Genomic DNA, 25,767 nt, shown 5'->3' with positions numbered 1-25,767 from the left:
CTTTTTTTTCCCCCTTCCTCTCTCTCTCTCTCTCTCTCATCGAAACCCCAAGCGCCAGCACAGCCTGGATCCCCGCCAGAGCTTCTCACTCTTTGAATTTCCACCAAAAATCTCAATTCCTTCACCGGAAAGGAACCTCTCTGTGCCTGCAGGCAGGAGGATGACACCCAGCCTCCCGCGCTGCCAGGGTGACCCCGACCCCCCGAGCCTGGTTTTCCCAAGGATTTTGGCATGTGGGATGATGAGGGATTCTACAAACCCGTCCCTGATCCTCTGTGCAGACAGAAAGTGGCCCGAAGCTTCCGCAGAAACTGTGACAGGGCCCTTCCCTGAGCCCTTCCCTTTGGAAGCTCCTGGTTTGGGAGTGGATTCAGCTCAAGGTGTAGCTGCATCCACAAAAGCTGCCTGGTCGTGGGATCGGCCGCTATCCCAGAGGGATCAAACACCGACAGGAAGGTCGGGAGCACACCGGGAAGGACGTGAACCTTCATTTCCCCACTTTCTGAGTGAATTTGGTCGAGCTTCTCCTCCCTCTGAGCTCGGGTAAAGCTTCCCTACGGAACAGAGGTGTTAGGGAAGGACTTTTCCATGATATGGGAAGGGCAGGAAGTTCAAAGGAAGCTGGGAAGGCTCTGCCCAGCAGCATTCCCGAGTCTAATCCCAGCCTGCACAAGGAGAGGGAACACTGCACGCCAAAATCTTGGAAACCTGCACATTCCCTGAGCTCCCTAAAACCACCCAAAGGCCAGGAGGGGATCCCAGCCATGCCCAGGTGAGCCAGGCAGGCCCAGGTTAGGCACTGATCTCCCGGATGGCTCCTCGATGTGCTCCCGGCGTGTCCATGGAAACCGCAGGCACCGTCCCACCCCCGCTCCCCCCTCCCCGCCTCGCAGGAACTCATGGCAACCGCTCCAAACACAGCGCGGAGGCAAAAAAAAAAAAAAAAATAAAAAAGGGAAAAAAAAAATTATTCCAACGGATCACAAACAGCTTCTGTCGAGCGAGACTCTGCGCCAAATCCCCGTTTGGGTGCTCTCCTCGTGGAGATGAGAGGGGAGGTCACGGCGTGGGGATGGGAGGGGTGTGGGGATGGGATCCCTCGGGAATGAGCGCGCCCATCCCGCGGGTGAGCGTTCCCACCTGGATTTCAAGCCCGTCCCTGGAAACTTGGAGGCTTTAAGCCACGCAGGGATGTCAGGGCGAGCCGCTGCAGCGGGGGAGAAGGGAAAGAGAGGTGTAAAAAGAGGGAAAAAAAGAGGTGTAAACATCGGTTTTCTGGATTTTAGGTCAGGCCAGGGAAAACGAGGCACCTTCCTGAAGTTTGGCAGAGGAGGGGTGAGCTCCTGGGAGCGGGTCCCTCTGCATCCCGCACGGAGCCAGGCGCGGTGTCAGTGTTAAGCAAATCAAAAATAATGTCAGAATCCTCTCTCCCACCCATTCCAAGAGGAGCATGAAAAAAATAATGATATTTTACTCACCCATCAAAAGAAAATTACTCACGCCAGGCGCGTGGGCGAGCAGAATTTTGCAGGGCTGTTTTAGGCCCTGACTATGCTACAAAAATATCCATTTTCAGCACGGTTGTGAAACACGGTTGTGGCTCAACTAGAGCACTGGCTTGGAGCTACCTGGACCAAAAAAACCAGGTGGAAAAATGAGACAATAAGGAACAACCACTCCGAGGGCCACGATGGTGGCAGGGGAGGTGGCAGGAGGCTCTTCCCGGCTGCTCCACCCTGGGAGATGCCCGGCTGGCACTCCAGTTTCACCATGATAAAAACTTTGGGAAGTGCACAGCACCTTGCACAGGTGCTGCAGGGAGCAGGGAGGTGTTTGGGAGCCATGCTCACCGCTCTGGTATCCACTTGCTTCATCCCAGTTAATTTTATCCCGGGCTCATCTCCCGATCCCAGTATCACTGAGACCTGCAGGGAGGGGGGAGCGCTGCCATCGACCACGCCAGGCCCCAAAAAACATCAATATTGGTTCTGAGGGAAGAAAACAGCGCCCGGGACTGCGTTTGCATCGCACCTGCTCGGCGTGACCACGGCTCCAGAACGTGGAAAACACCCGGAATAACCAACAAACCCACTGCAAATCCATCCAGCCTCCCATCCCTCTGGGACACAGGCGGCTCCTCCTCACCTCCATCCCTAAATATCCCAGAAATCACTCCCAGCCACTCAACAGCGCTCCGGGGAGTTAAACATTGTGTAACCACCCTTTCCCACTCTGCCTTGCCATGGATGCCAGCTCTGGAGTCCACTCGGAGAGCTCCCTGCCAAGAGGCATATGGTCCCCCAGCCCTGCCCCGAGCACAACGAGCGCACGAGCTTCGCGCTCCCCGTCAACATTTGCTTCCCGTGTTTTTTCCTCCCAGTAAATACCAGCTGTTGCAGCGGTGCCGGGAGCTGGCACGCTGCTGAAAATGCCCTTTTCCCTGTGGGAATTCACCTGGGGGGAGTGGGAAACCGAAGCAGGGGGTATTTGGGAGGCTGGTGACGAGGTTTGGTTTGATGTGGTTTCAGGAAGCTTAAAAAACGCTTTATAAAGTCAAAAACGAGGCACTCGGGGCAGTAAGGGAATGATGCAGTGAAATCCAGCACTCCATTCCCTTTATTTTTAGAAGGAGTGATGGCCAAGGGAATCACTGGATTGCACAGGAGGAAGAGGGGGATGAGGACACTCCAAGAGATCCCAATCCACAGCGCCAAAGCCTAAAGGAAGACACAGAGCTGGGCTGAGATTCCCAAAACATCTCAGCTGTCCATGCAAGGCTGTGTCCCAAAACAAGCCTACTCCTGCTCTAAATAAAGCTCAGCCTAGAAAGACAGCGCTGCCTCACTGCCTGGGTGCAGGAATCGGGAATTTGGGGGTTTAATCCAGGCTCTGTCACCACTGGATTACTCCGAGCCCTCTGGAGGAGTTTTCCCGTGTCAGTACAAGGGTCATCGTCGTGCTCCTGGGAGTGACCCCTGTGTTCCTGGGAACATTCCCTGTGTTCCTGGGAGCATTCCCTGTGTTCCTGGGAGTGCTCCCCATGTTCCTAGGAGCGCTCCCCGTGTTCCTGAGAGTGCTCCCCGTGCTCCTGGGAGTGCTCCCTGTGTCCCTGAGAGTGCTCCCCATATTCCTGGGATCATTCCCTCTGTTCCTGGGATCATTCCCCGTGTTCCTGGGAGCATTCCCTGTGTTCCTGGGAGTGCTCCCCGTGTTCCTGGGAGTGCTCCCCGTGTTCCTGAGAGTGCTCCCCGTGCTCCTGAGAGCGCTCCCCGTGCTCCTGGGAGCATTCCCCATGTTCCTGAGAGTGTTCCCCCGTCTTCCCAGCCCTCACACAGCACACAGAGCTCCCAAAGAGCAAGGGATGGCCCAGGATTAACCCCGCACAACTCAACAAGGCATCAACCTGCCAACAGCCCTTAAATCTCTGGGGATCTCCTTCGCAAAAAAATTAAGGATATGAGTGTCCAGGAGCCGAGGTTGTGCCACTTCCCAGCTCTGCAGGACAGAGTTGAGGAGGAAGCTCCATCCTCTTCCTCGTCTGCAGCAGCCAGCCTCTGGAAAAAGAGGGATCAATCCAGGACTAACGGTGCCCAAGGCCAGAGAGACGCACACAGAAGCTGAGCAAAGTCCCCACTTCCCAACTTTGTTCCAGGGCTGGAACAAAGCTCTCCCGCTGCCAAGCGATGTCAGAGCAGCAGCAGCAGCGGGGCCGGACGCGCCTCACTGTGACATTTCAGCAGCGGGGCACGACCCCGACGTGTGTCAGCGCTGCCGTGGACGTCACGCCCGGCCCTGAACCCCGGCCCCCCGTGAATGGCCCGATTCATCCCGGGTGGGCAGCTCCGGGAAGGATCGGCCGGGAGGGTGGACGGTCCAGGGCCGGACTGAGGGCGATTGTGTGGCTGCCACGGCGCTGGAACCCCGCGGGCTGCGAGCCCCTCGTGCGTCAGCGCGGCCGCCGCACTCCGGAGGCTGACGCGGCCGGAGAAGAAAGAGGAGACTCAGAATTCCCTGGAGTCCCCAGTTCCCCCCTCGCCCGGCAACGACCTCGGATTCCTCCCCAGAAAGAGGCGAAAACACCCGGCCTCCCAGTGAAAGGTCTCCCAGAAAAAGCCCCGGCGTTGTGGCGACAAGCGACGGCCTCCAGTGAGATCCCCGGGTGGAGGTGTGGGTACTCTGCATCCAAATTATCCCACAGCCAACACATGAAGGGATCATTTATCTCATTTACCCCTCGCATTTTGGCTCTGAAGCTCCTCCAGGACCAGAGGGTCTCTTCCAGAGTCCCTTCCCTCAGACTCCCTGGGAAAAGGCGGCTCCAAGAGCTCGTTAGCCAACAGCGTCCGTAATTGTTGCTGTTCTGAGTAAAGCACAAACGAAGTGATTCCAGTGGATAAATGTGTATTTTTAGCCCAAATGCCCAATTTTAATCAGCACCTGTGTGTTCCTCATGACACTCTCGCAGTACATTTCCAAACCACAACTTCCACAGCTCCCAACCCAAAAAATTTTCCATTTTCACCACGGAACTCAACGTTCCAGGCAAGGAAAAGGCCTTTTAGTCCTTAATCCATCCCGGCCTTCATCTCTCACAACAGTGCTGGATCTCCAGAACTACCCGGGATCAGAAATCACGCACACCAGTCCAGATTAATTTCTAATATTATTAATTTCCAACATAATTCAATTAAATAAGCACCAAAGGAACCAGCGCGTCCAAACTGAGCCCTCACCTAATAAAAACACAGGTGGGAACTCTTCTTTCCTCTTTTTTGAAGGAAAAAGCTTTGTTTTCATGGAGTTGAAGGTGGTTTTGCAGCATTTCAGACCATGGAGCCCATGGGGACATTTGGGGACCCTGCAGCAGCAGGGGCACGGGGCAGGGAGGAGCTGGGAGGGGGCGAAGGGGTCAGGGGGTGCTGTGGGGGGCACAGGTGAGGGGTGTGAGGGGGTGTGAGGGGTGTGAGGGGTGCACACCCGTGTGGGTGACTGCAGGGAAAGCAGCGGGGACAAACCCGGCCAGGACCGGGACAAACCCGGCCAGGACCGGGACAGCCCTGGGGATCCCACCAGGGCCAGTTGCAGGGTCTCCACCAGGACAAGCCCTGCCAGCACCAGCGTCCGCTCCAGGCCCAGCACCGAGGCCACCCTTGGCCAGCACTGGGGACTCCATCGGGGCCAGCTCTGGGACAAGCCTGACCAGCACCGCGGGTCCTCCAGGGCCAGCACCGGGCCAAGCCTGACCAGCACCAGGCCAAGCCCGGCCAGCACCGAGGACAAGCCCGGCCAGCACAGGAGGCCTTCCAGGGCTAGCAATGGGCCAAGCCAGGCTAGCACCGGGCCAAGCCCGGCCAGCACCGGGCCAAGCCTGACCAGCACCGGGGCCAAGCCAGGTCAGCACCGTGAACCCCACCGGGGCCGCAACCAGGGCCTACACCCGGACAATCCCCGGCAGCACCGGCTCGGCTCCAGGGCCTCCAGCGGGGCTCCCACAGGGCCGCTCAGCACCGGGGCCCGCTCCGGGACCATCCCCGGCTCCTCCTCAGCCGCAGTGCCCAGGGTGAGGAGCCGGGAGCGGGCGGGCCAGTGCCAGCAGTCCCGGTTCCCCCCGCCTTCCTCCGCTCCCGGTCTCGCTGGTCCCGGTGCCCTTGCCCAGCCCGGCTGCCGGTGCTCGCGGTGCCCCCGCCCTGCGCCGCTCGGGGGTCCCGGTGCCCCGGGGGTCCCCCCGCACTCACCAGCTCATGCTCCCCCTGCGCCCCGCGCCGCTCCCGGAAGTGCCGCCGCTTTAGGCCCCGCCCCTTCCGGGAGCGCTCACCCCCGCCGCGCGCCGCGGTGACGCCACCGGGGGGCCGTGACGTCACACGGGGAGGGGAGCGTGACGTCACGGGCAAGGCGCGCGGGGAGAAGACCCTGAAATTCGTCCGATTTCGGTGCAAAGGCTGGAAATGGGGCGGGAGGGGCTGGAGTTAAACGTCTGGGAGCTGTGGGGCATCCCTGGGGTGGGTGAGGAGAAGGAATTGCCTGGATCATCCCTGGGGTGGGCGAGGGCACGGGAAGGGGATGCCCAGGGACAGCCCAAAAGTGGGTGAGGGCAGGAGCATGGAGTGCCCAGGAACACCCCGGAGCAGGCGGTGGCACAGGGAGGGGATGCCCAGGAGCGTCCCTGGGGTGGGCGAGGAGAAGGAATTGCCTGGGAGCATCCAGAGGTGGATGAGGGCACGGGGAGGGGATGCCCAGGGGTATTCCCTGGGGTGGGCGAGGGCACAGGGAAGGGATTCCCAGGAGCATCCCGGGGTGGATGTGGGCAGGGGGTGCCCAGGGACATCCTGGAGTGGGTGAGAGCTTGGAGAGGAGCAGCAGTGCCCCGATGGAGGAAATCCAAGGGAAAGGCAGAGGGATGCGTGTCATCTTTGGAAGAGCAGGAGCACCCAGTTTCGGGGAGAACCCCCCGAAATCCATCTTGAGGAGGCTGGACATGGGTGGGAGGGGCAGCACAGTCATTTTGGTGACCAACAACCCCCGTGTCCTCAGCACTGACCCCGTCGGCCACCACCATCCGTGACCCCGGGTGGAAGCAGAGCCCCCCAAGATCTGGGTGGCCTCGGACCCCCATTGTCCGCCCAGGGTGACATCCTGGGGGTGGGAACGGGCTTGGTGACACCGGGCTGGTGACACCAGCCACATGCCAGCACACGGGGCGGAGGCCCGGGCTGGGCGCCAGCGGTGGCTTTATCAATTAGCAGGTGGAGGTAAACAGCGCGGTAATTACAGCCAGGGAGGATGATGCTAAACTGGGAAGGTGTTACCGACACCGCTGAGGACAGGGATTAGCCCAAAAGGAGCAGGGGGGGCAGATCCGGGGGGGCGACCAGTGGGGATGGCGTCAACCCCCACCGGCTGTCCCATTTTGTGCTGGGATGGGGAGGAGGAGCCAGGATGGGCGGACAGGGGAGGTCACAAAGCGGCCCGAGGGACAGGGATGGATTTTGGGGTGCTGGTGGGTGTCAGAGCAAACCCCGAGGGGAGGCAGCCAGGAGGGTCCCTGACGTCCCCATCCGGGTGTGGGCGGGGTGAGGAGGAAGAGGAAGGGCCGGGAAGGTTTTGCCGGAGGTTCCAGCTGCTGCTCCTGGCCCTGGCCCCACCGTGATGCCCCCACGCTGTCACCTCGGGGTGCAGGGGACGGGACAAGGCAGAGCTGGGACAAGCCTGGATCTGTCATCCCGATGACCACAGGACTCAGGGAGCGTCTTCCATGGAGGCTCTGCGGTTTGTCCCGCTGTCCTGGGCGCGTGCTGGGAGGGCGAGTGTGACCCCTTCCTCCAAAAGGCTCATCCAGGGATGGGGAGGAAGGAGGGCTGGATCCACACGGTGCCACGGGGTGGGAAATGAGGGCGATCCAGAACCATCCAGGCCTCCTGCGGATGATGCCTCCTGCCAGGCAGTGGCAGAAGCTGAGCCAGAGGTGAGAAGATCAGGGAGGGATCTCACCAACATCTGTACTCCAGCTGCAACCCAGGAGCTTCTGGCTGCAGGTCCTCGTCGCTCCCAACCCCAAGGATGGGGTCTCAGCTCTTGGTGCTCTTCCTGAGCAGCAAACCCCATCCCGTGGAGAGCTCTTGGGTCCAACCACATCCTGCAAAGCCCCGAAGACCCTCAGCAGGGAGGAGCGAGGCGTTGGTGGCCTCCTCAGGACCCCGGCATTCCCGTCGAGGAGGGAAAGGTAGCAAGTTCTGTGGAGCTGGTACGTGACTGGAAGCCCTTCCCTCCTCCCCAGAACACAGATAGCCCAGAACGGGGATGGAAAGTGCCGTGTTTCCGTAGCAACCAACATTTTTCGTGCAAGGTGCTGCACGCACTCCCCGCGCTTTGCCACCCAAGGGTGCTCCTCACCTTCCTGCTCCATGCCGGGGGGGGTGGTCCTGCCCGGCGAGATGCCCGGGCCCAGGTGGTAGAGCGGGTCCCCAGGGCCTGGTGGGCTCCTTCCCTCCTCCTCCTCGCCCGCAGAAGGAGCCCAGAGTGTTGGTGCAACCTTGGCTGGCTCCTCGCTGGGGCAGCTCCTCTGCTGGGCCCGTTTCCAGGATCTCCAGCGTTTTCCAGCACGAGCCACCGGTGGAGATGGGCACCTCCAGCACTGGCACAGCACCCTCAGGTGATGCTGGGGGCCGTGGTGGCTCTCCCTGTGCGTGGTGGTTCTGCTTCCTGCCATCCACCTCGGCCCATCCGAGCCACACACGGGGACACCGTGGGGACCGGCGGCTCCCAGACCATCCCACAGCCCCTGAGGGCTGCAGGAGCTCCAGAGCACAGAGGGAAGGACAATCCCAGCTCATCCCAATCCAGCAGCCGATCCAGCCTCACGTGGTCACCAAACCCTCAACCACTGGGAATCCACGCAGAGACACCGGGCCCCACCTGGCGCAGCACCCGTGGGCTCCAAAGCCAAGTCCCCAGTGCCATGAGATGCCATCCCTGGCTGGGCCAGCTGTGCCCTGAGTCACCATCAGCCTCAGATTCTCCCCAAATTAAAGCCTTTCCAGGCCAGGGAGCTCAACAAACCCCCTGGAATGGGCAGAGCTGCCCTGGAATGGCCGGAGCAGCAGCTTCTCCAGGCCCAGCTGCAGATCCAAATCAAAAACCAGGAAATCTGACAACGATGCCAACGCCTTCATACCCTGGGAACACCAGGAAACACCACGGTGCCAACGCCAGCCGCCAGCACCGCCAGCAAGGCCTTGGGAAAGGGGACGCTTGTGGGGTACTCAACCGGTCACGCTCCACCCCAACAGAGCTGGACCCGCACGGACCAAGGGACCCCCGGACCCCTGGTCTGGGATCCTCCAGCACAATCCCAGCTCCGGGAGCCTCAGGCCTCCATCCCCATCCTTGGGGAAGGATCCAACCACCACATGCCACCACTCCAAACATCCAAGCGCCTCCAAAGCTCCTTCTCCCACTCGTTCCTCGTGCCCGTGCGAGCGCCAGCGCTGAAACCCGGCGGGTTATTTTTATCCCGAGCAATCCAGGCTGGGAAAAAAAATCCCCTGCGGGCGCTGCCCTCGGGGCGATTTGGCGGGCGAAGGGCGCGGGGGCATTACCGGCTGAAGCGGCACGATCCTCTTTGGTGGCCCAAAGTTATCCCAACAGCCGCGGAAGCCGCCGGAAAATGGTGACGGGGTCAAGGCGGCGGCGGCGGCACGAGCAAGGAAAAACGGGATGGGAGGTCAAGGGCAACGCAAGGACGTGGCGGATTTTGGGGAGAGAGTGGGTGCCCCCCATCCCGGTTGGGTGGCCCCCATCCTGGTTGGGTGGCCCCCGTCCCGGTTGGGTGGCCCCCGTCCCAGTTGGGTGCCCCCCATCCCGGTTAGGTGGCCCCCGTCCCCGTTGGGTTCCCCCTCTCCTGGGAAAGAGGGGACGTGGGGACGGAGCCGGTCGCCTTCGGGGTCACCCAGCCGGGTCTCGCTGTGCCATCCTGTGGATAGAACTGAAGGAGAGGGAGGGGGACTGAGAAAAAAAAAAGTGGGTTATTTTTTTAAAAAAACCATATAAAAAAATAATATTTAAGGAAATACAGCACTAGGAAAAAAAATTCTGTACAGACAGGTTTCAAAGTCGCCCGTAAAGAGACACAGCACCCACTTCCCTGCACATTTCAACCCTTTTTACACTCCCCTTACACATTAAAACCTTTTTCTTTACTTTCCAAACCAATATAGATCATTTTTAAGCAAATAAAGATATTTACTACAGATTTTGATTGTCAGCAAACACAATATATTTACTGCATTAGCATTTGCTCACAGTGCAAATGGTACAACAATACATCAGTTCAATATTTCTGATTTTTTCCCTTAAAAATGCTGTATGCATTAACTATCATATTTGCATTACAACATGACAAATGAGCAAATGAAATGTGTGTGAAAATTATCACCTTTTCACAATATCAAGCATATTTTTTTTTAACCTTAGTATAAGGTACTATAAATCCAAGAAATAAAAACATCCACAAAATATATTACATCTGGTATGATTTTTTTTTTCTCTAAGTACTCAACTTTATACAAAAGTCTTTCAAAAAATATCATTCCCTTAGGTTTGTGTGGTTAAACCTGATTGTGGTTTGTTTGTTTTTTTTTTTTTTTGTTCCTTTCAGTTCACATAAATTAGACTGCATTCTTCCTCTTTATTTTTTGTACGTTTTTAATGTGTTTTTTTGTGGTTTTTTTTTCACATGCAGACATCAAACCTGGATAGCACGACCTTTTGGCAACAAAGATTTTTTTTTCTTTTTAAGTCATTATTATTTTTGCTTAGTTTAGCTTAAATGTCTGAGCACAGTTTTATTAAAACAAAAGAAGAAAAAAATCAGAGCAGTCATGCAATGACATGCACATACCAGAAGGAGAAAGAAAAAAAATAATAAAATAATAAAATAGAGGACTAATTGATTTTTCTCCTCCGTAGTTGGGTGGTTGTTTTAAAGTGACCAAATAAAATAAAATAAAAATATCTCACATTATAAAAAGTATTCAGCAAAATATTGGGGTGCTTTTTTTTTTTTTTCCTGTATTTCTGTAAAGAATTTCCCGTCTGCTGAAAACAAACAAACAAACAAAAATAATAAAAAGGAAAAGAAAACAAAAATAAGAAAACAAACCCAAAAGCTGCTGCCGGGACATCGCTCCCCGCCGCCCCCCAGAGTTGGGGGGACCCGCAGAGCCGCTCCCCGCCCCGCCAGCCCGGCTTGGGGGGCCGAGCCCTCTTACCTCCAACACGGGGAGCCGGTGCTTGGGGACACGGGGGGGACACGGGGCAGGGGGGGAACGGGGGCTCCAGGCCCAGAGAGGAGAGGAGAGGAGCCGGATCGGCTCCTTCCATCCATCCGTCCGTCCATCCATCCATCCATCCATCCATCCATCCATCCATCCATCCAGCCATCCTCTCACGGATCCTGGAGCGCCCAGCCCCGGGGCAGCCGGGCAGGACGGGACCGGGGAGGGGCCCGATCCTGGAGCACCCAGCCCCGGCAGGGCGGGCGGGTCGGACCGAGCCCTGGCATCCAGGTCAGCCGGGATTATTCCCGGGATCCGCCGCGCGGGCAGCCCGGAGCCGGGCCGAGCGGGATGGACCCGGGACGTGCCGGGTGAGGGCAGTGGGGTGCGGGAGAGTCGGAGCCGGGAAAGTCGGGATGGGGCAATCCAGCCGGGATCCGGGCGGTGCGAGTAATCCAGGTGCGGGAGCAGGGATCCGGGACACAGGGTGCGGGCAGCAGGGATCCGGGAGAGCCGGGCCAGGAGGGTGCGGACAGCCCGGCCCCGGGAGGTGCGGGTGTGGGCAGCCGGGATCCGGGAGTTGCGGGAGCTGGCAGCCGGGATCCAGGCAGTGCGGGCGGCCCGGCCCCGGGCGGTGCAGGTGGAAGCAGCCGGGATGTGGAAGGTGCGAGAGCAGGCAGCCGGGATCCAGGTGGTGCGGGCAATCCCAGCGCGGGCAGCGCGAGTCCGGGCAATCCGGGTGCGGGCAGTGCGGGTCCCGTCGATCCAAGTGCAGGCAGGATCCAGGTGCGGGCAGCCTGGACCCGGTCAATCCGGGTGCGGGCAGAGCGGACCCGTCGCAGCACAACCCCGGTATCCTGAACACCGCGGGGTTCCCCCCGGAGCGGTGCCGAGGGCAAGGGGAGGAGAAGGGGTGCCACCGCGCCGCCCCCCACAATCCCTCAAGCGCACGTGGTGACGGCAGGGGCGAGGGCGACGGGGGGCGAGGTGGTGGCGGTGGCAGTGGGGGGCGCGGCGGGGGGCTGCCCGCCCGAGCCCTTCTCGGCCTTCTTCTCCTTCTGCTTGAGGTGGATCTTGGCGTGCCGCTTGCGCTCGTCGGAGCGGGCGAACTTGCGGCCGCAGAACTCGCAGGCGAAGGGCTTCTCGCCGGTGTGGGTGCGGATGTGGGTGGTGAGGTGGTCGCTGCGGCTGAAGCTCCGCATGCAGATGCGGCACTGGAAGGGCTTGTGGCCCGTGTGGATGCGGAGGTGGCGGGTGAGCTCGTCGGAGCGGGAGAAGCGGCGGTCGCAACCCTCGGCGGGGCAGGCGTGGGGCCGCTCGTGGAGCGGCGTCTTGCTGGGCCGGTTGGGATACTTGCGGGGTCGGATGGGCTTGAGGGTGAGGGGCGGCTGCGGCAGCCCCCCGAAACCCGGGTGGATCTGCTTGTCCTTGAAGGCCTTGATGGTCTCCAGCGGGGTTATGGGGGGCGGGTTGACGCGGATGGGGTCCAAGCTCTGGAAGGGTTTGTGCTCCGTGATGGTGCCCATGTCGTTGGGGTGGTGGTAGAGGTTATAGTCTGGGATCATGGGGAAGAGGTTGCTGTCCAAGGCGGGCTTGGCCGCCTGGTAATCCTGAGGGGAGTAGGTGAGGCCGGGGTTGCTCTGGGGGTCGTGGAAGGAGACGGGCTCTGGGTAGAGGTCACTGCAGGAGGAGTAGGGTGGCAGCGCAGGGTACATCTGGTCCACCTCGCCCTGCGGCGGCCCCATGCTGCCCGCCGTGCTCTGCGTGCTGGTGAGCGCGCCCGAGGACGGCGGCACCCCCAGGATGCCGGCGCTCATCAGGCTGATGATGTTGTCCTGGCACCAGTTGGAGGGCGAGTCGAAAGCGAATTTCCCCAGGTAGGTGACAGTCTTGTTGCCCGGGGCGGGTTGAAAAGTGCCCGAGTAGGAGGACAATTCCTGACCGGCCTTTTCGTTCGCTAAGCCAATGTCCATAACATTATCTGCAAAGTGCGAGAGAAGCGGGGCAGGGTGAGCCGGGAGGGCCCGGGGGGGAGCACCGGGGACGCACCGGGGGATGCTCCGGGGAGCGGGGGTGCACCGCTTCCCCCTCGCCCTGCTCCCCCCCCCTTCCCCTCGCTGCTTCCACCCCGCGTATGCGGCGCTGCCTGCCGGGGGTCCCGACGATGCGGGGCCGCCCGCGCCGCCCCCTCGAGGAGCTGCCCTGGGTGGGTGGGTGGGTGGGGGGGACACCCCACCGCCGCCCCGCCGGGAGAAGGAGGTACCTGCGGCTACAGGTAGGCTTCCTCCCCGTCCAGCCCCGGCAGCGCTGGGCACTCCGCGGAGCCGGGGCTGCGGCCGCCGACGCCGTTACCAACTCGCCGCCTTCCCTGCGCCGAGCCCCGGCGAGGAGAAACACGGGGATGGGGAGGGGGGGGTGTTTTTAGCCTGGCGGGGCTCCGCGTGGGAGCGGGGACACGCGGGGAGCACCCGCCCCCGCCGCCCTCGGCGCTCACCTGTGCCCCCCAGATCCTCCTTCTCTCCTGTCCCCCCCCCCTCCTCCCCGTTTCCCCCAACCCCGCGCTCCGGGAAAGTCGGCGCCGCGTCCCGGGGAGCCCACGCTGCCGCCGCCGCCGCTGCGGGGTGTGGGGGGGCGGCTGCCACGGCCACGCGCGTCCGCGGCGCCTCCGCACCCGCGCGGATCCCGGCGCGGGCGGGTGGCCCCTGCGCGACACGGGGGTGCCCGGCCTTCCCCTCGGCCCCTCGGCCCTCCAGCTTTTCCACCCGGGTCCTCCTCCCCACGGAGCCCGGCCGCCGTCCCCGTACCTGCGGCGGCGGCTCGGCGGCAGCAGCGCTCGGCGGAGCCCTGCAGCGATCGCGCGGAGACACGGCGAGGAAAGGGGTGGGTGGGTGCGGGGGGGGGGACGCTCCCCAGCCCCAGCTCTTCCCTTCCCTCCGAGGCTCCATGACACCCTACCCACAGCATCCTCCTCCTCGCCCCACCGGCTCCCCCCCCCTCCTGCCTTTTCCCCATTTTCCTTCCCCCCCCTCCCTTTACCTGCAGCCATCTGGTTGTAGTGAGCCACCGAGTCGCTGGTGCTGGAGAAGATATTCAAAGAGTTGGGGATCTCCTCTGGGTACAGATTGTCAGGCAATTGGTTCATCAAAGTGTTCATGGTCCCCGGCAGCTTCTCCAGTAGTTTGCCTGTCATAGCACTGGAGGAAAAGGCTGGTTCAACGTGGCTCCGAGCTCAGCTCCCGAGGAAACAACATCCGAGTGGCAAATCCGTGCGAGGGAAATCATGCAAGAAGAAAAGTTGGGGCGGGGGCGGCGGGGGGGAGGAGGAGGCGGGGGGGGGGGCCGGGGGTGGCCGCGGAGGAGGGGGCGCGGGGGGGGCGCGGTCCTCCGTGGGTCCCTTGGTGGTGTTTCCTCGAGGGGGAGGGGGCGATCTGGCTGGCAGATGTGGTTGTAGAAGCTGGGGGGGTTGGGGGGGGAGGATTTAACCCCTCCTCTCGCTCTCTCTCTCTCTCTCTCGCCGGCTCCCGGCCCCGGCCCCGCTCCCCCCGCGCTCGGCCCCGCTCCACTCGCCGGTTCCTTCGCTGCCGCCCGACTGCTCCGCCGGGGACTCCGCGGGGCCTTTATGCGGAGGGCTCCGTGACGTAGCTGCCCATATATGGACAGACAAAGCCGAGCCGAGGCCGAGACGTCACAATGGAAGCTCCGCACAATGGAACGTTGGAGAGAGCAGGAAGCGGGGCCGGCGCGCGCAGGGACGGGGGACAGGGGACCGGGCAAGGGGGACCGGGGACCCTGCACCGGCCAAGGGGGACCGGGCACCGGATACCGGCCAAGGGGGACCGGGAACGGGGCATCCTGCACCGAGCAAGGGGGACGGGGCACAGGACGCCGGGCAAAGGGGATCGGTCACCGGGCATGCTGCAGCGGGGAAGGGGTACCGGGTACCGGGCATAGTGCACCGGACAATGGGGACCGGGCATCCCGCACCGGATGAGGGGGAGCGGGCTTCCTGCACCAAGCACCGGGCATCCTGCACCGGAAAAGGGGTACCGGGCATCCTGCACCGAGCACTGGGCACCCTGCACCGGGCAGTGGGCACCAGGCACCGGGAACCTTGCCCAGGGCACAAGGCACCGGGCATCCTGCACTTGTCCCCGAGTACAGGGTACCGGGCATGCATCAGGCATCCTGCACCGGGCACTCTGCACTGGGCATTGGGCACCGGGCTTCTTGCACCGGACACCGGGCACAATGCACCGGACCGGGGGTCTCCCCCTCTGCACTGCGTCCCCCGCGCCGAGCGATGCCGTCCCCCTGCGGGGAGGGCAGGTGGCGGCGGCTCCAGCCCTTCCAGCCCGGATCATTCCCCCCGGGAAGCAGCGGGGGCGCGGGGACAGTCCGCCCCCGCTGTGCCTGACCCTGCGGCCGCCCCCGGGGCTGCTCAGAGCCAGATTCTTACCGGGAGGTTTTTTCCTCCACTGGAGACCAGGACCGGCCACAAACCCCATCCCGCAGCCCGGGCTGGCACAGGAGCGGGATGGGAGCTGTGCAGGGAAAGCCACAGCGCCAGGCAGTGGAGTTGGGTGGGAAGGAGAGGGTCAGCGGGGAGGGGGGGGCTGCAGAAGCCTCCAGCCCCTCGCTGTGGTGGCAGTGGTGACAGAGGGGGGTCACCCTCTGCCCCGAGCCGCCCCCTCCCCATGTCCCGGCTCCCGTGGAGAACAGCGCTTGGAATACTTTAAAAACAGGTAACACTTGTTGGTCGCCTGTGAATTTAACCTCACCTCCCCCCTTTAAAAGTTTGGCACTTCCAAGGCGTCAGTAATTAGGTGGTTTCGTGCTAAGTGTGCCAACTGATGCTATCTTTAAAACCCTCCGAGTTATATAGCAAATGTATGGAAAAATGCTGTGTTGCAATAGCTCCACTTACCCAATTCCTGCAGGGCCGGCTTTGCCATGGGAGTGAAATCCGGGCTACGGGAGGGCTGCGGCGGGAGGGGAGCGGGCACTCGCTGCGGGGACGGGGGACACGGATACCCCGGGGGCTGTGGAGGTGCTGCGAGGCCCGGGCACTGTCGCTGCGCGGTGCCGGCAGCCGCTCGGGGCGGGGTGGGGGGTGGGCGGGGGGTGCTGCGGTGCGCAGGGCGGGGGGAGCGGTACCGGGGGTGGGGGGCAGCGAGCTCGAACTTGGCCTGTGTGTGACCGCGGGGGGAGGAGGCGCCTGTGTGTTCTACCAACTTCAGGGTCACCTTTCACTTCAGGGCCCCCCACTTTCACTTCAGGGCCCCCGCATCCACTTCAGGGCCGCTCATTCACTGCAGCCCCCCAGCCACTGCAACCCCAAACACGGCAGCGGTGCCCCCCCATTGACGGACCCCGCTTTCAGTAGAAGTCCCCCCTACCCTGTGCAGAGGCCCCCATCCTGTGCAGAACCCCCATCCTTCTTAGAGCCCCCCCATCTTGCACAGAACCCCCCCAACCTGTGCAGAACCCCCCACCCTTCCTAGACCCCCCTCATCCTGCACAGAGCCCCCCCTCCCTTGCACCCTTATCACCCCCATCCTTTACAGGGCACTCTCCTTGTTTTGCACCCCCTCTCTCCCCCCACCTTTCACCCTTCCCGCCGCCCCCCCAAGCCGCAGCCCCCCCTCTCCAGCGCATCCCTCGCCCGCCCCGCCCGTGGCCCGGCGCGGCCCGGGGGGAGCGCGGCGGCGGCGGCGGCGGCGGCGGGGGGGCCGGGGGGGGGGAGCGGGGCGGCGGCGGGCGGGCGGCCGAGGGGAAGCGCCATACAAGGCCTGGATCCGGCCCCGCCTCCGCTCCCTTCTTTGGCCGCCGGTTCCGGCGCCCCCGGCGCTGCCGAGGTGCGGGGCGGGCGCGGGGCGCGGAGGGGGATCCACGGCCCGCGCCCCCCCGGGCAGCACCGCCCCGGCCCGCGGGGCTGAGGAGGGGGTCTCGCCGACGCCCCCGTCCCCCAGGTGTGCCCCCCGTCCTTCTCCGTCACCGCATTCCCACGGTGGGAGCGCGGCCGCAGCCGCAGCGCCGGGGATGCTGCGGGGCCCCCGCTGCGTGTCCGGCTCCCACCGCCCCTCAGGTCCGAGCAGGGACCCCCCCCAAAATTAAAAGGTCCCTCCTCAACCGTTAATTGTGTCCGGTAACAACACCCCCACCCAGCTCCTCCCGATTCATAGCAGGGGGTGCGGGTTTGCTCAGCCTTATCGGCACCCTCGGGTGAGGGTCCCGTGGGGAATTTCTGCTGCGGAGCCAGCAGCGCCTCACCCTGCACCGGAAAACTCCTCATCCCCACGAGTGCCTGCCCCATGCTCGGCTCACACCGAGCCGGGTGGGTGTCTGCCCCCCGAGGGTGACAGTGACACAGGTGTGCAGTGCGCACCTGGCCCCACCCCCGACACGAGGGGCACCTGCTTCCTGCTGGGAATGCAGCTGTTTCCTGCCCAGTCGGGGCGGCTGGGGCTGTGGGTGCACCCCAAACCCTCGTGGTGGGGTTTAGGCTGGGTTTAAAGCTCCTGAGTCATAAGGACCTGCCGCTAAACCCGGCTGGTGAGAGCGGGACAGCTCAGGCACTGACAGCGGTTTGATCGGGAACGGCCTTAAGCCAAAATAAACCGAGGCAGACTTAGACTGGCTCGGAAACGGCCGCATGGGGGTTGGACTGGCTTAGTTACAGCTCGGCTTAATGGGTCGGGGCATCCCGAGCAGAGTTCTTTACCCAACGGGAGGGGAAAAAAATAGAGAAAGTCTCACCTGGGATGCTCTGGATGGTTTTAAATTACAGCCCAGGCTGGATGGAGTCTGCAGCTGAGAGGTTTCACTTTTATTTCACCATCCCACACACCCGCCTCGTGTGAACCCCATCCTGATCCGGGGGTTTCAGTAACCTGGATAATCATTGCTGGTATCTGTGCTTCATGCACAAGTTTACCCCCGCCCCGCTGAGGTGAGACCCCCACCTGCAGCGCTGGGTCCAGGTCTGGGGAGCACAGGAAGGACGTGGAGCTGCTGGAACGGCTCCAGAGGAGACCATGGAGCTGCTCCGGGGCTGGACCCCCTCTGGAGCCAGGCTGGGAGAGCTGGGGGTGCTCACCTGGAGAGGGAAAGGCTCCAGGGAGAGCTCTGAGCCCCTTCCAGGGCCTAAAGAGGCTCCAGGAGAGCTGCAGAGGGACTTGGGACAAGGGATGGAGGGACAGGACACAGGGAATGGCTTCCCACTGCCAGAGGGCAGGGCTGGATGGGATATTGGGAAGGAATTCCTGGCTGGGAGGGTGGTGAGGGGCTGGGATGGAATTCCCAGAGGAGCTGTGGCTGCCCCTGGATCCCTGGAAGTGCCCAAGGCCAGGTTGGAGCACCCTGGGACAGTGGGAGGTGTCCATGCCTATGGCAGGGGGTGGCACTGGATGGGCTTTGAGGTCCCTTTCAACCCAAACCGTTCCAGAATTCCACGAAATGCCACCATCCCTCCTCAATTCCAAGCGTCCCACGCCAGCATTGCCCCATCCCCCCTCACCTCACCGCAGCCTGTGCAGGGGCTGTGACAAACCGTGACATTATTTAACGATGTCCCACCGTGTCCGCTCCCTGTGACACCCATCCGAGTGCTGGCAGCTTCCCCTCAGCCAGGAACCGAGAGCCTCCAGCTCCCGCTGCCCCCACCCCGATCCTCCCTCGGGGTCTGTGTGATGCTGAGAGCAGCCACACCCCATCCCCAAAACCCCGCTGGCCCCCAATGGGCCGGGACCGTGTCCCCCTGGGTGCTGTCACCTGACGGGTGGCTTCTCCCCGCTCCTCTCGGTCTTGTGACCGACCGGGCCCTGATTCGTGTGCCGGGAGCGCTGCAGGTGCCACGCCGCACATCCTCGGGGGACCCCCGGGCTTCGAAAAGGGGAACTCGTCAGGGTTTTTCACGTAATTAACGACAGCTTAATTGTCCTTACAGGGAGGGGAACACGAGCCCGGTTTTCGCGCCCCGTGGCGAGGCTGATGGGATGGGATTGCTCTCGTTCCCTAAACCTCGCTGGGGCTGGGAGCCGAGCATTGACAGAGCTGAGCCGTGAGGGCTGGGGGACATCACAAAGTGCTCATCACCGCCCTGTTGAGTGTCCCAGGAGCTCTGGAAAGCTCCACACGGTGCATGGCTCTGGGTTTCAGGCTTTTAATTCCACCGAGGGAGAGAGGGATCATCTGTAATGATGGCGATGATCACCGTCATTGTCACCTCATCCTGGATTACAAAGGATGCTCAGACACGGAGCCTGAGGCACGCACCAGAGCACGGAGCCTTTCCTCCCCAGCCCTTGGATTCGCTGCAGATGCAGATCTGGGGCTGGTAAGGTCACAGAGTCGTAAACAGAGTGTGGCTGGTGGGGACCTGAAAGGTCACCGGCCTCCTACCCCCGGGGGCGACTGCGCCAGGGCCACGTGTGTAGGCGGCTGCCTGGATGGTCGACAACACAAACTCTTCTCGAGCAGCTTCGAGAGGGAAAAAAAATACACACCGAGCCACCCAAACCACGGGGTGGGCGTCGCGGAGTCATCTGATCAAGCCGCGGTGGTTTCTCAGGGCTGTGAGCTTTGTTTTGTTTGCAAGTGCTGAGCTGATGTGGCACTTCAGGGCTGTCGGTTCCCTCTGGCAGACAACAGCTGCCCAGATGTGGCTGCACCAGCAGCAGTTTATTCTCTGAGCGTCCCGTGGCCCGGCCATGAAAGATGCTCAGCGCTGGCAGGGATGGGATTTAGGGTAATCCGTAATTTCTGGGCGAGGAGAAACTTTCTCCGTTGCTGTTGGGCGTGGGAAATCCTCGTTTCAGGCCAAACTCTGGCTGAGGGAACTTCAGCCAGGAGAAGCTGCTGGGCAGCCTTCCTGATCCCGGACCAACCCCTCCCGGCACGGCCTGCATCCTTCCCAACGCCGTCTCCTGCCTCACCTTGGTTTTCCTGATTTACCTGTGAAAACTCCACACCCTCCTCCTCCGGAAATATTCGGAAACACTCGCACTGAAATATGCATGGAAAAGGAGATGGGCATCTCCCTCTTGGAAAAGGAGACGGGCATCTCCCTCCTCCTGCAGGCAGAACTTGCTGCCCAGGGGTGTCCCTGGGTCGATCCCAAAGGATGGATCCCAATCAGCCAAACCCCAGGGTGGCTGGTGGGGGGAACCATGGGAGCGCTGTGGGTGGCTGTGGGAAGCCCTTTCCTGCCTCAGTTTCCCCCGTGGCAAGACAGGGATCAGCCCTGCCTCACCCTGTGCGGCAGCAGGATGAAAAGCTTGGGATGGGGAGGAAAAGCCCTTCGGAGCCGAGCTCCAAACATCTTGCTGATCTTGGGAAATGGGTTCTGGGTGGCCGGGGTTGGTTCCTGAAGGGAACAGCCCTGGGAGATGGCTGGAGGCCCAGGGATGCACCTGCAGGAGCATTCGGGGTGCTGTGGGGGGGAGGCTTTCCCAAAGAGCATCCCGCAACTTCTCGCTGCTCCCAGGGGTGGGTGGGTGACTCTGAGGAGCTGCTGAGTGCACCGGGGGAGCTGGGAACCTCTGGGTCATCTGAGTCCGACACAGGTCTGGTTTTCCAAGCCTTTCCTGTTATTATCCAGCTGGGGAACAATAGCGGTGGCAGCTGGCGCAGTGTGACCTGGAGATAAGGAGACAGCTGATTAGCAGGAAAACTGCAGAGTAGGTCCAGAGCGAAAGTGGTCCCGAGGGAGCAGCACCGGTGGGAAGGATGGGATTCCAGCCAGGCATCAGGCACAGGGCGGCTGCAAACCCAAGAATGATTTGATGGGACCAGCAGCAACCTCGGTGTGGTGGCCCGAGGCAGGAGCCCTGGAGTGACCCCACGAGGGGTTCGCAGAGAGGGACCACGAAGGTTTTTTTTAGTGTGAAACCAAGAAACAGAAGAGGAACTGGCCACTGGAATCACAGCTCCCAGAGCTGTGCCATGACACAACACTCTGGAGACGTGAGCGATTCCCTGACGGAGAGGAGCGAAGGATGTCAGAACCCCCAAATCCGCTGCACCCAACAGAAAAAGGGCTCGGCGTTGTGTGAGCGCAGAGGGGTGAATCCAGCATGAGGGTATCCCCTGTGAGGGGAGGGATGCGCTCCCAGACAGAGAATTCCAGAGGCTGCGTGCCTGGGAAAAAGCGCTGCTCCCGAGGGCTGCACTACAGCCAGCGCAGGAGAAACTGGGGAGAGGCCAAAGGCGAGGGATCCGTGAGCCATTGAAACCAGCCCGGGGGGAATTCGCCATTTCCTCGCAATGAGGAAATGTGAGGTTGGCTGAGGACCCGCGGGGCTGCGCGCAGGGAATGGGAAGCGAGAGCAGCCGGCAAGTGAGGACAGGCCGGGCCGGGGCCGCGGGGCGGGTCCGTCCGCGCTGGCCGGGGAGCAGCAGGGGCGGCTGGCAGAGCCATCCGGCTCTTTCCACCACACCTTGGGCTGCAGAGCCCGGAGGCATCCGCCTCATCCCGCAGCCAGCTGGGATAAACAGGGCAGCGCCAGGCAGCACCCGGGCACGGCAGCTCCCGGGCAGGAGCGGAGCTGGTGGGCTGGGACCACCGTATCAAAAACGCTTTGGTTTGGGTTTGTTTTTTTTTTTTTTTTTTTGTTCTACCCGGGAGCGTTTTGGGGCAAACCACATCTGAAGGTGCTCGTGGCTCCTGGAGGAGTGGGAGAGGCTGGGAGCTTCCAAACCCAGCCCAAACCGACTCGGGGAGCAGCTGAAAGAGGAAACAAAACCTGGGCTGAGTTTCTCCCCACTGAGCATCCCCTGAGTGCTCATCCCGGGATGCCTGGCAGCGTCTCTGGGCACAGCTGAGCTGCTGCTTTCCCTCAGGAACAGATGGAATTTGCATCCCAGGATGCTTCCACAGCCTGGCTGAATAGTCCAGCCCCAGTGAGCGGGACGGGGGTCCAGGACCCCCAAATCCAACCAGCTCTAACAGGGCCCTGGGCTCCCAGACAGCCCCACAAAGCTCCTCTGATATTATACAGCATTTTGGAGGCCAAATAACAATTAATTATTGCTAATTAATGAAACTATCACTGCAGGACCAGCCTGCGTGCCCCTTGCTGCCTGCTGGTCCCCTCTGGGTGCTGGCACAGACACAGAGGTGGGGACATCTCCCTGTCCTCGCCTTGCCTGCCTTCCCTATTACTTCAGGAGCCCTAAATTCCTGCCACGGCCCAGGAGCCTCTCCCAGGGCCCGCCCGGCTGCCGGCTCCTGGACCAGCAAAGCCAAGCACCAGCTCCCAGTGCAGGCTCCCACCCCCATCCCCTCATCCCCGTGGCACCAGGGGACCCCCAGCCTGGGGGGCTTTGCGTGTCCCCAGCACGAGGATGAGGGCTGGGAGCGCCTCGCTGGATCATCCCAGCCTCGCCCACCCCGTGGCTGACGTGGAGAGCCGGGTGCCTCAGCATCCCGTGGGGCTGGTGATGCTCAGCTGCCCGGGGGATTCTCCCACGTCGGCTCCCAAAACGGGCAGCGCCGTTCGTCCCCACGCCGCGCGTCCCCGGCAGCACGTGGGGATGATCCCTCCTGACCTATTTCCCGGGGGGTGCAGCCGGGCTTAGCTCAGGGAAGGCTTGAGGAGCGCAGAGATGTGTAGATAGAGGCGCTCCGAGGTGTGAGATATCAGTAATTAATTCACAGGTTGATATAGTTATGCGCTTAGATCATCATCAGCTGATCCTGCTAATCCCTTCTTGAGCAAGTCCCCGGCTGAGGGGGAGCTGCTGCCTGGCGTCGCCGAGCTCCCGGCAGCTGCGTTGTCCCTCGGTGCCACCGAGGCGTTGGGGGTGCCAGGGGTGTCCCCCGCTCCCTGCCTCTTAACACCCCCGGCCTTAAATCTGCATTTTCCCAGCGGAGGGGAGATTCCTCCTGCTCTGCACCAGGCCCAGGGCTGCCCCCCCCTTGAGCCAGAGGCTGAGACTTTCTCTCAGTAATTATTTCGGTGATTATTAAAAATAGGTAATTGTTCTCCCGTTGACTTCGGGATCGTGTTTAGCACGAGCTTCTCCTGGCCTCCAGCCCAGTTTTGGGAAGGAACACCCCCCCACATGTGCTGCTGGGCGCTGCTGTTGCTCACCAGGAGCACTCAATTTTCACGAGTTCGTTATTATTTTTTGAAATTCCAAGTCCTCCTCTCCCTCAGTCATCCCATGGAGTGGGTGGGTTTGCTTTGGGAAGGGGCTGGAAGCGTCCAAACCTAGCTCAGAGCCCCATCCTGGGGGAGCAAAGGGGGCCTGTGTCCATCCCAGGGCCGTGCCTGGGCTCAGCTCAGCTCACAGCCCCCCCAAAAACCTGGGGACTCTGTGTTTCCAAGGGTTTGTGGCCTTGGAATTCAGCTGGGCTCTGGTGAATCCATGCTGGAATGCCCGGGACATGGCACTGCTGCTGTAGGTCCCACCTCTCACCCCTCTGACCCCACACCTGAGCTCACCCCACTCTGTTTTCTCCCGGCCCTTCACACGAAAAAGTCACGAAGACACGACAGTGGAAAGTCGAGGTAACAAATACAAATAAAACTTCCTCTGGAGGCTAAAAATGACACCCGTAGACAGCGAAAAAACTTCTCTGGGTGACAATAACAGAGCGTGGAGCTATTTCAGTGCTGGGCTGTTCCATTGCAGCGCTCGGCGCTGGGGTTGTGGCTGCTCAAAACCAGCCACTTCCCCAGGGACGTGACGTGTTTCCTTTCCATCACAAACTGATTTAGAAGCAAAACTTTCTACATTTAGGCAGCTGAGAGGCTCAGCTTCTCTTTTCTCTCTCGCACCGATAGTGAGCGAATGGAAGGAGAGATAAAGGGGGTGGGGCCAGCACGAAGTGACTGTACGTGGCTTCCTCCTTCTCAGTTCTTTCCTTCGTTCTTTCTAAATAATCGAAAAGCGAACCAGAAAACCACAATTAATATTTTCCACGCCGTGGAGGCCTCGTGTGCATCCCAGTGAGAGTTTGTGGCTCAGGGCCGGCCGGGGCTGCTGCGTTTGCAGCCCTGAGCAGGCCCAAGGGCCTGACACAAGGCCACCGGTGCCTGGTGCTGTGTCACAGCTGTGATCATCCCACCACAGGGATATTGCAGCCACCTGGGCAGATTCCTGATCCAGATCATCCCCATCCCTGTCCCCGTCTCCATCTCCATCTTCATCCCCACCTTCATCCTCATCCCCATTCTCATTCTCCATCTCATCCCCATTTCCTTTTCGATTCTCCATCCCCATCCTCATCCTCATTCCCTCTCTGTCTCCATCCCATCCCATTTTATCTCCATCTCATCTCCATGTCCATCCTATCCCCATCCTCATCTCCACTCACGATTCTCCATCCCCGTCCCATCCCCATCCCCGTCTCCACCTTCATCCAATCCCCACTCTCCATCCCCATCCCCATTCTCATCTCCACTCCCCTCTCCTTCCCCATCTCTGTCTTCATTCTCATTCCCATCCTTGTTCTCATCCCGTTTCCTGCCCATCCCATCCACATGGCCACCTGCATTTCTATCTCCATCCCCATTCTCCATCTCTGTCCCCATTCCCATTTCCATTCTCCATCCCATCCCATTTCATCTCCATGTCCATCCTATCCTAATCCTCATCTCCATTCATGTTTATCCATCCCCATCCCCATTCTCATCTCCACTCCCCTCTCCTTCCCCATCTCTGTCTTCATCCTCATTCCCATCCTTGTTCTCATCCCATTTCCCGCCCGTTCCATCCACATCCCCACTTCCATCCTCATCCCCATTTGTCTCCTCATCCCCATTCTCCGTCTCTGTCCCCATTCCCATTTCCATTCTCCATCCCATTCCCATCCCATCGGTGTCACACAGGCCAGTGGATCCCTCTGGGCCTGGCTCCCAGCGATCCCAATCCTGGCTCGGCCCTGCCGTGCATCCGACTCCTCTCATCTCCAATTAAACCCAGCAACAACGGTGACAATTTCCTCGAAGGATAAACATCCGATTGCCTTTTCTCCATCAAAAATAACCACCCCAGCCACAAGGAGCCGAGGGCAGGGAGGGAGGGATGATGGAGTTTGGCTGCAGGATGTCAGCGGAGCCGTGACCTCTCATTTACAGCGTAGCCTCGCTCCGACCTGCCGGGCCAATTACACCCTGCTTCGAGGGCAGGGATAGAAAAAGGGAAGGAGAAATCCAACTTTAGCAGACTTCCATGACATCTCACGGTGTCATTTCCTCTGCTGCTAATCTTAGCACCGGCGGCAGCGGGGTTCGTGTTTTTTTCCCTGGGTTGTGGTGTTACCCAGCTTCCTTTTTTTGTTGCTTTCCTTCCCGCCAGCTCCTGCAGCTTCACCCAGCCTTGTGTGCCCAGGGAGAGCTGGGATCCTGCTCCTGCATCCCTCTTGGATGCCCTGATCGTTCCTTGAGGGGACACAAGCTCTGCAGGACCCTGCTGTGATTCAGCCCCTCCGAGGCAAAGAGCCACTTCCTGGAGGGAAAGTCCCGGCCAAGTTTAACCCCCGGGCAGGACTGAAATCTGTGTTTAACCCCTCAGTGCAGGACTGAAATCTGTGTTTAACCCCTCAGGGCAGGACTGAAATGCGCTCTCACTGCCGGGGATCCAGGGAAGGTGACCAGCAGGATGGCACAGAGCTGTTTTTTCGGGATCAGGTTGCTCTGTTCCAGACCCAGGCACTATGCAGAGCTGAGAGGCAGCAACCAGAGCATCACAACCCCTCTGAAGCATCCCAGGCCTCCCTGCGCAGCCCTGAGCGAGTCATTCCCTCGTGCCTCAGTTTCCCCCGCCTGCAAAATGTCCTGGGGTCCTGCTCCCCGTGGTTATTCCAAGGGGAATATTATCCCTGGCCATGGGCAGGACAGAGGCAGCTTTGTCACAGCACAGACACCGGGACGTGCTGCAAGCAGGACCTGCAGGCAGGTGAATCCCAGCCTCAGAGAAAACTGAGTCTTAGATGAAAGCCTAATTAAGGACCTAATTAAAAGGGAGGTCCGGCTAAGTGGCCAGTAGG

General features: G+C 61.0%; 2 protein-coding genes across 5 annotated transcripts in view; both read right to left on the bottom strand.

The window, feature by feature from the left end:
* The window catches only part of BIN3 (bridging integrator 3), a 41,969-nt gene extending 35,582 nt beyond the window's left edge, over window positions 1-6,387 (bottom strand). The window contains exon 1 of one of the 2 annotated variants that reach the window (XM_048287339.1): window positions 5,736-6,387. In XM_048287339.1, the coding sequence (XP_048143296.1) occupies window positions 5,736-5,743 (8 nt within the window). In that variant the 5' untranslated portion in view covers window positions 5,744-6,387. Of the gene's footprint in view, window positions 1-1,140; window positions 1,333-5,735 lie in introns of those variants that run through there. The other variant, XM_048287338.1, reaches the window with a different exon arrangement.
* Window positions 6,388-10,068: 3,681 nt separating this feature from the next.
* EGR3 (early growth response 3) lies at window positions 10,069-14,097 on the bottom strand. Of its 3 annotated transcripts, none has more exons than XM_048287329.1 (2): window positions 13,809-14,097; window positions 10,069-12,753 (listed from the first exon to the last, which is right to left on the bottom strand). In XM_048287329.1, the coding sequence occupies exons 1-2, from the start codon at window positions 13,960-13,962 to the stop codon at window positions 11,714-11,716; spliced, it is 1,194 nt and encodes a 397-aa protein (XP_048143286.1). In that variant the 5' UTR covers window positions 13,963-14,097; the 3' UTR covers window positions 10,069-11,713. The 3 variants fall into 3 exon arrangements, with proteins under 3 accessions (XP_048143286.1, XP_048143289.1, XP_048143287.1); XM_048287332.1 differs by lacking the exon at window positions 13,809-14,097 and adding an exon at window positions 13,577-13,653; XM_048287330.1 differs by lacking the exon at window positions 13,809-14,097 and adding an exon at window positions 13,036-13,120.
* Window positions 14,098-25,767: the final 11,670 nt, after the last annotated feature.

This window comes from Corvus hawaiiensis, chromosome 27 (assembly GCF_020740725.1).
Source record: "Corvus hawaiiensis isolate bCorHaw1 chromosome 27, bCorHaw1.pri.cur, whole genome shotgun sequence".
NCBI classification, from domain to species: domain Eukaryota; kingdom Metazoa; phylum Chordata; class Aves; order Passeriformes; family Corvidae; genus Corvus; species Corvus hawaiiensis.
The sequence above is the reverse complement of the archived record's forward strand: the minus strand, read 5'-3'. Positions and strand labels throughout refer to the sequence as shown.

What these genes read in the sequence shown, in the direction of transcription:
- EGR3 (XM_048287329.1), bottom strand. Translation starts at nt 13,962, where the DNA reads ATGACAGGCAAACTACTGGAGAAGCTGCCGGGGACCATGAACACTTTG. An exon ending in CTACAACCAGATGGCTGCAG is followed by an intron (nt 12,754 to 13,808) that starts GTAAAGGGAGGG and finishes CGCACTTTGCAG; the next exon opens with ATAATGTTATGGACATTGGC.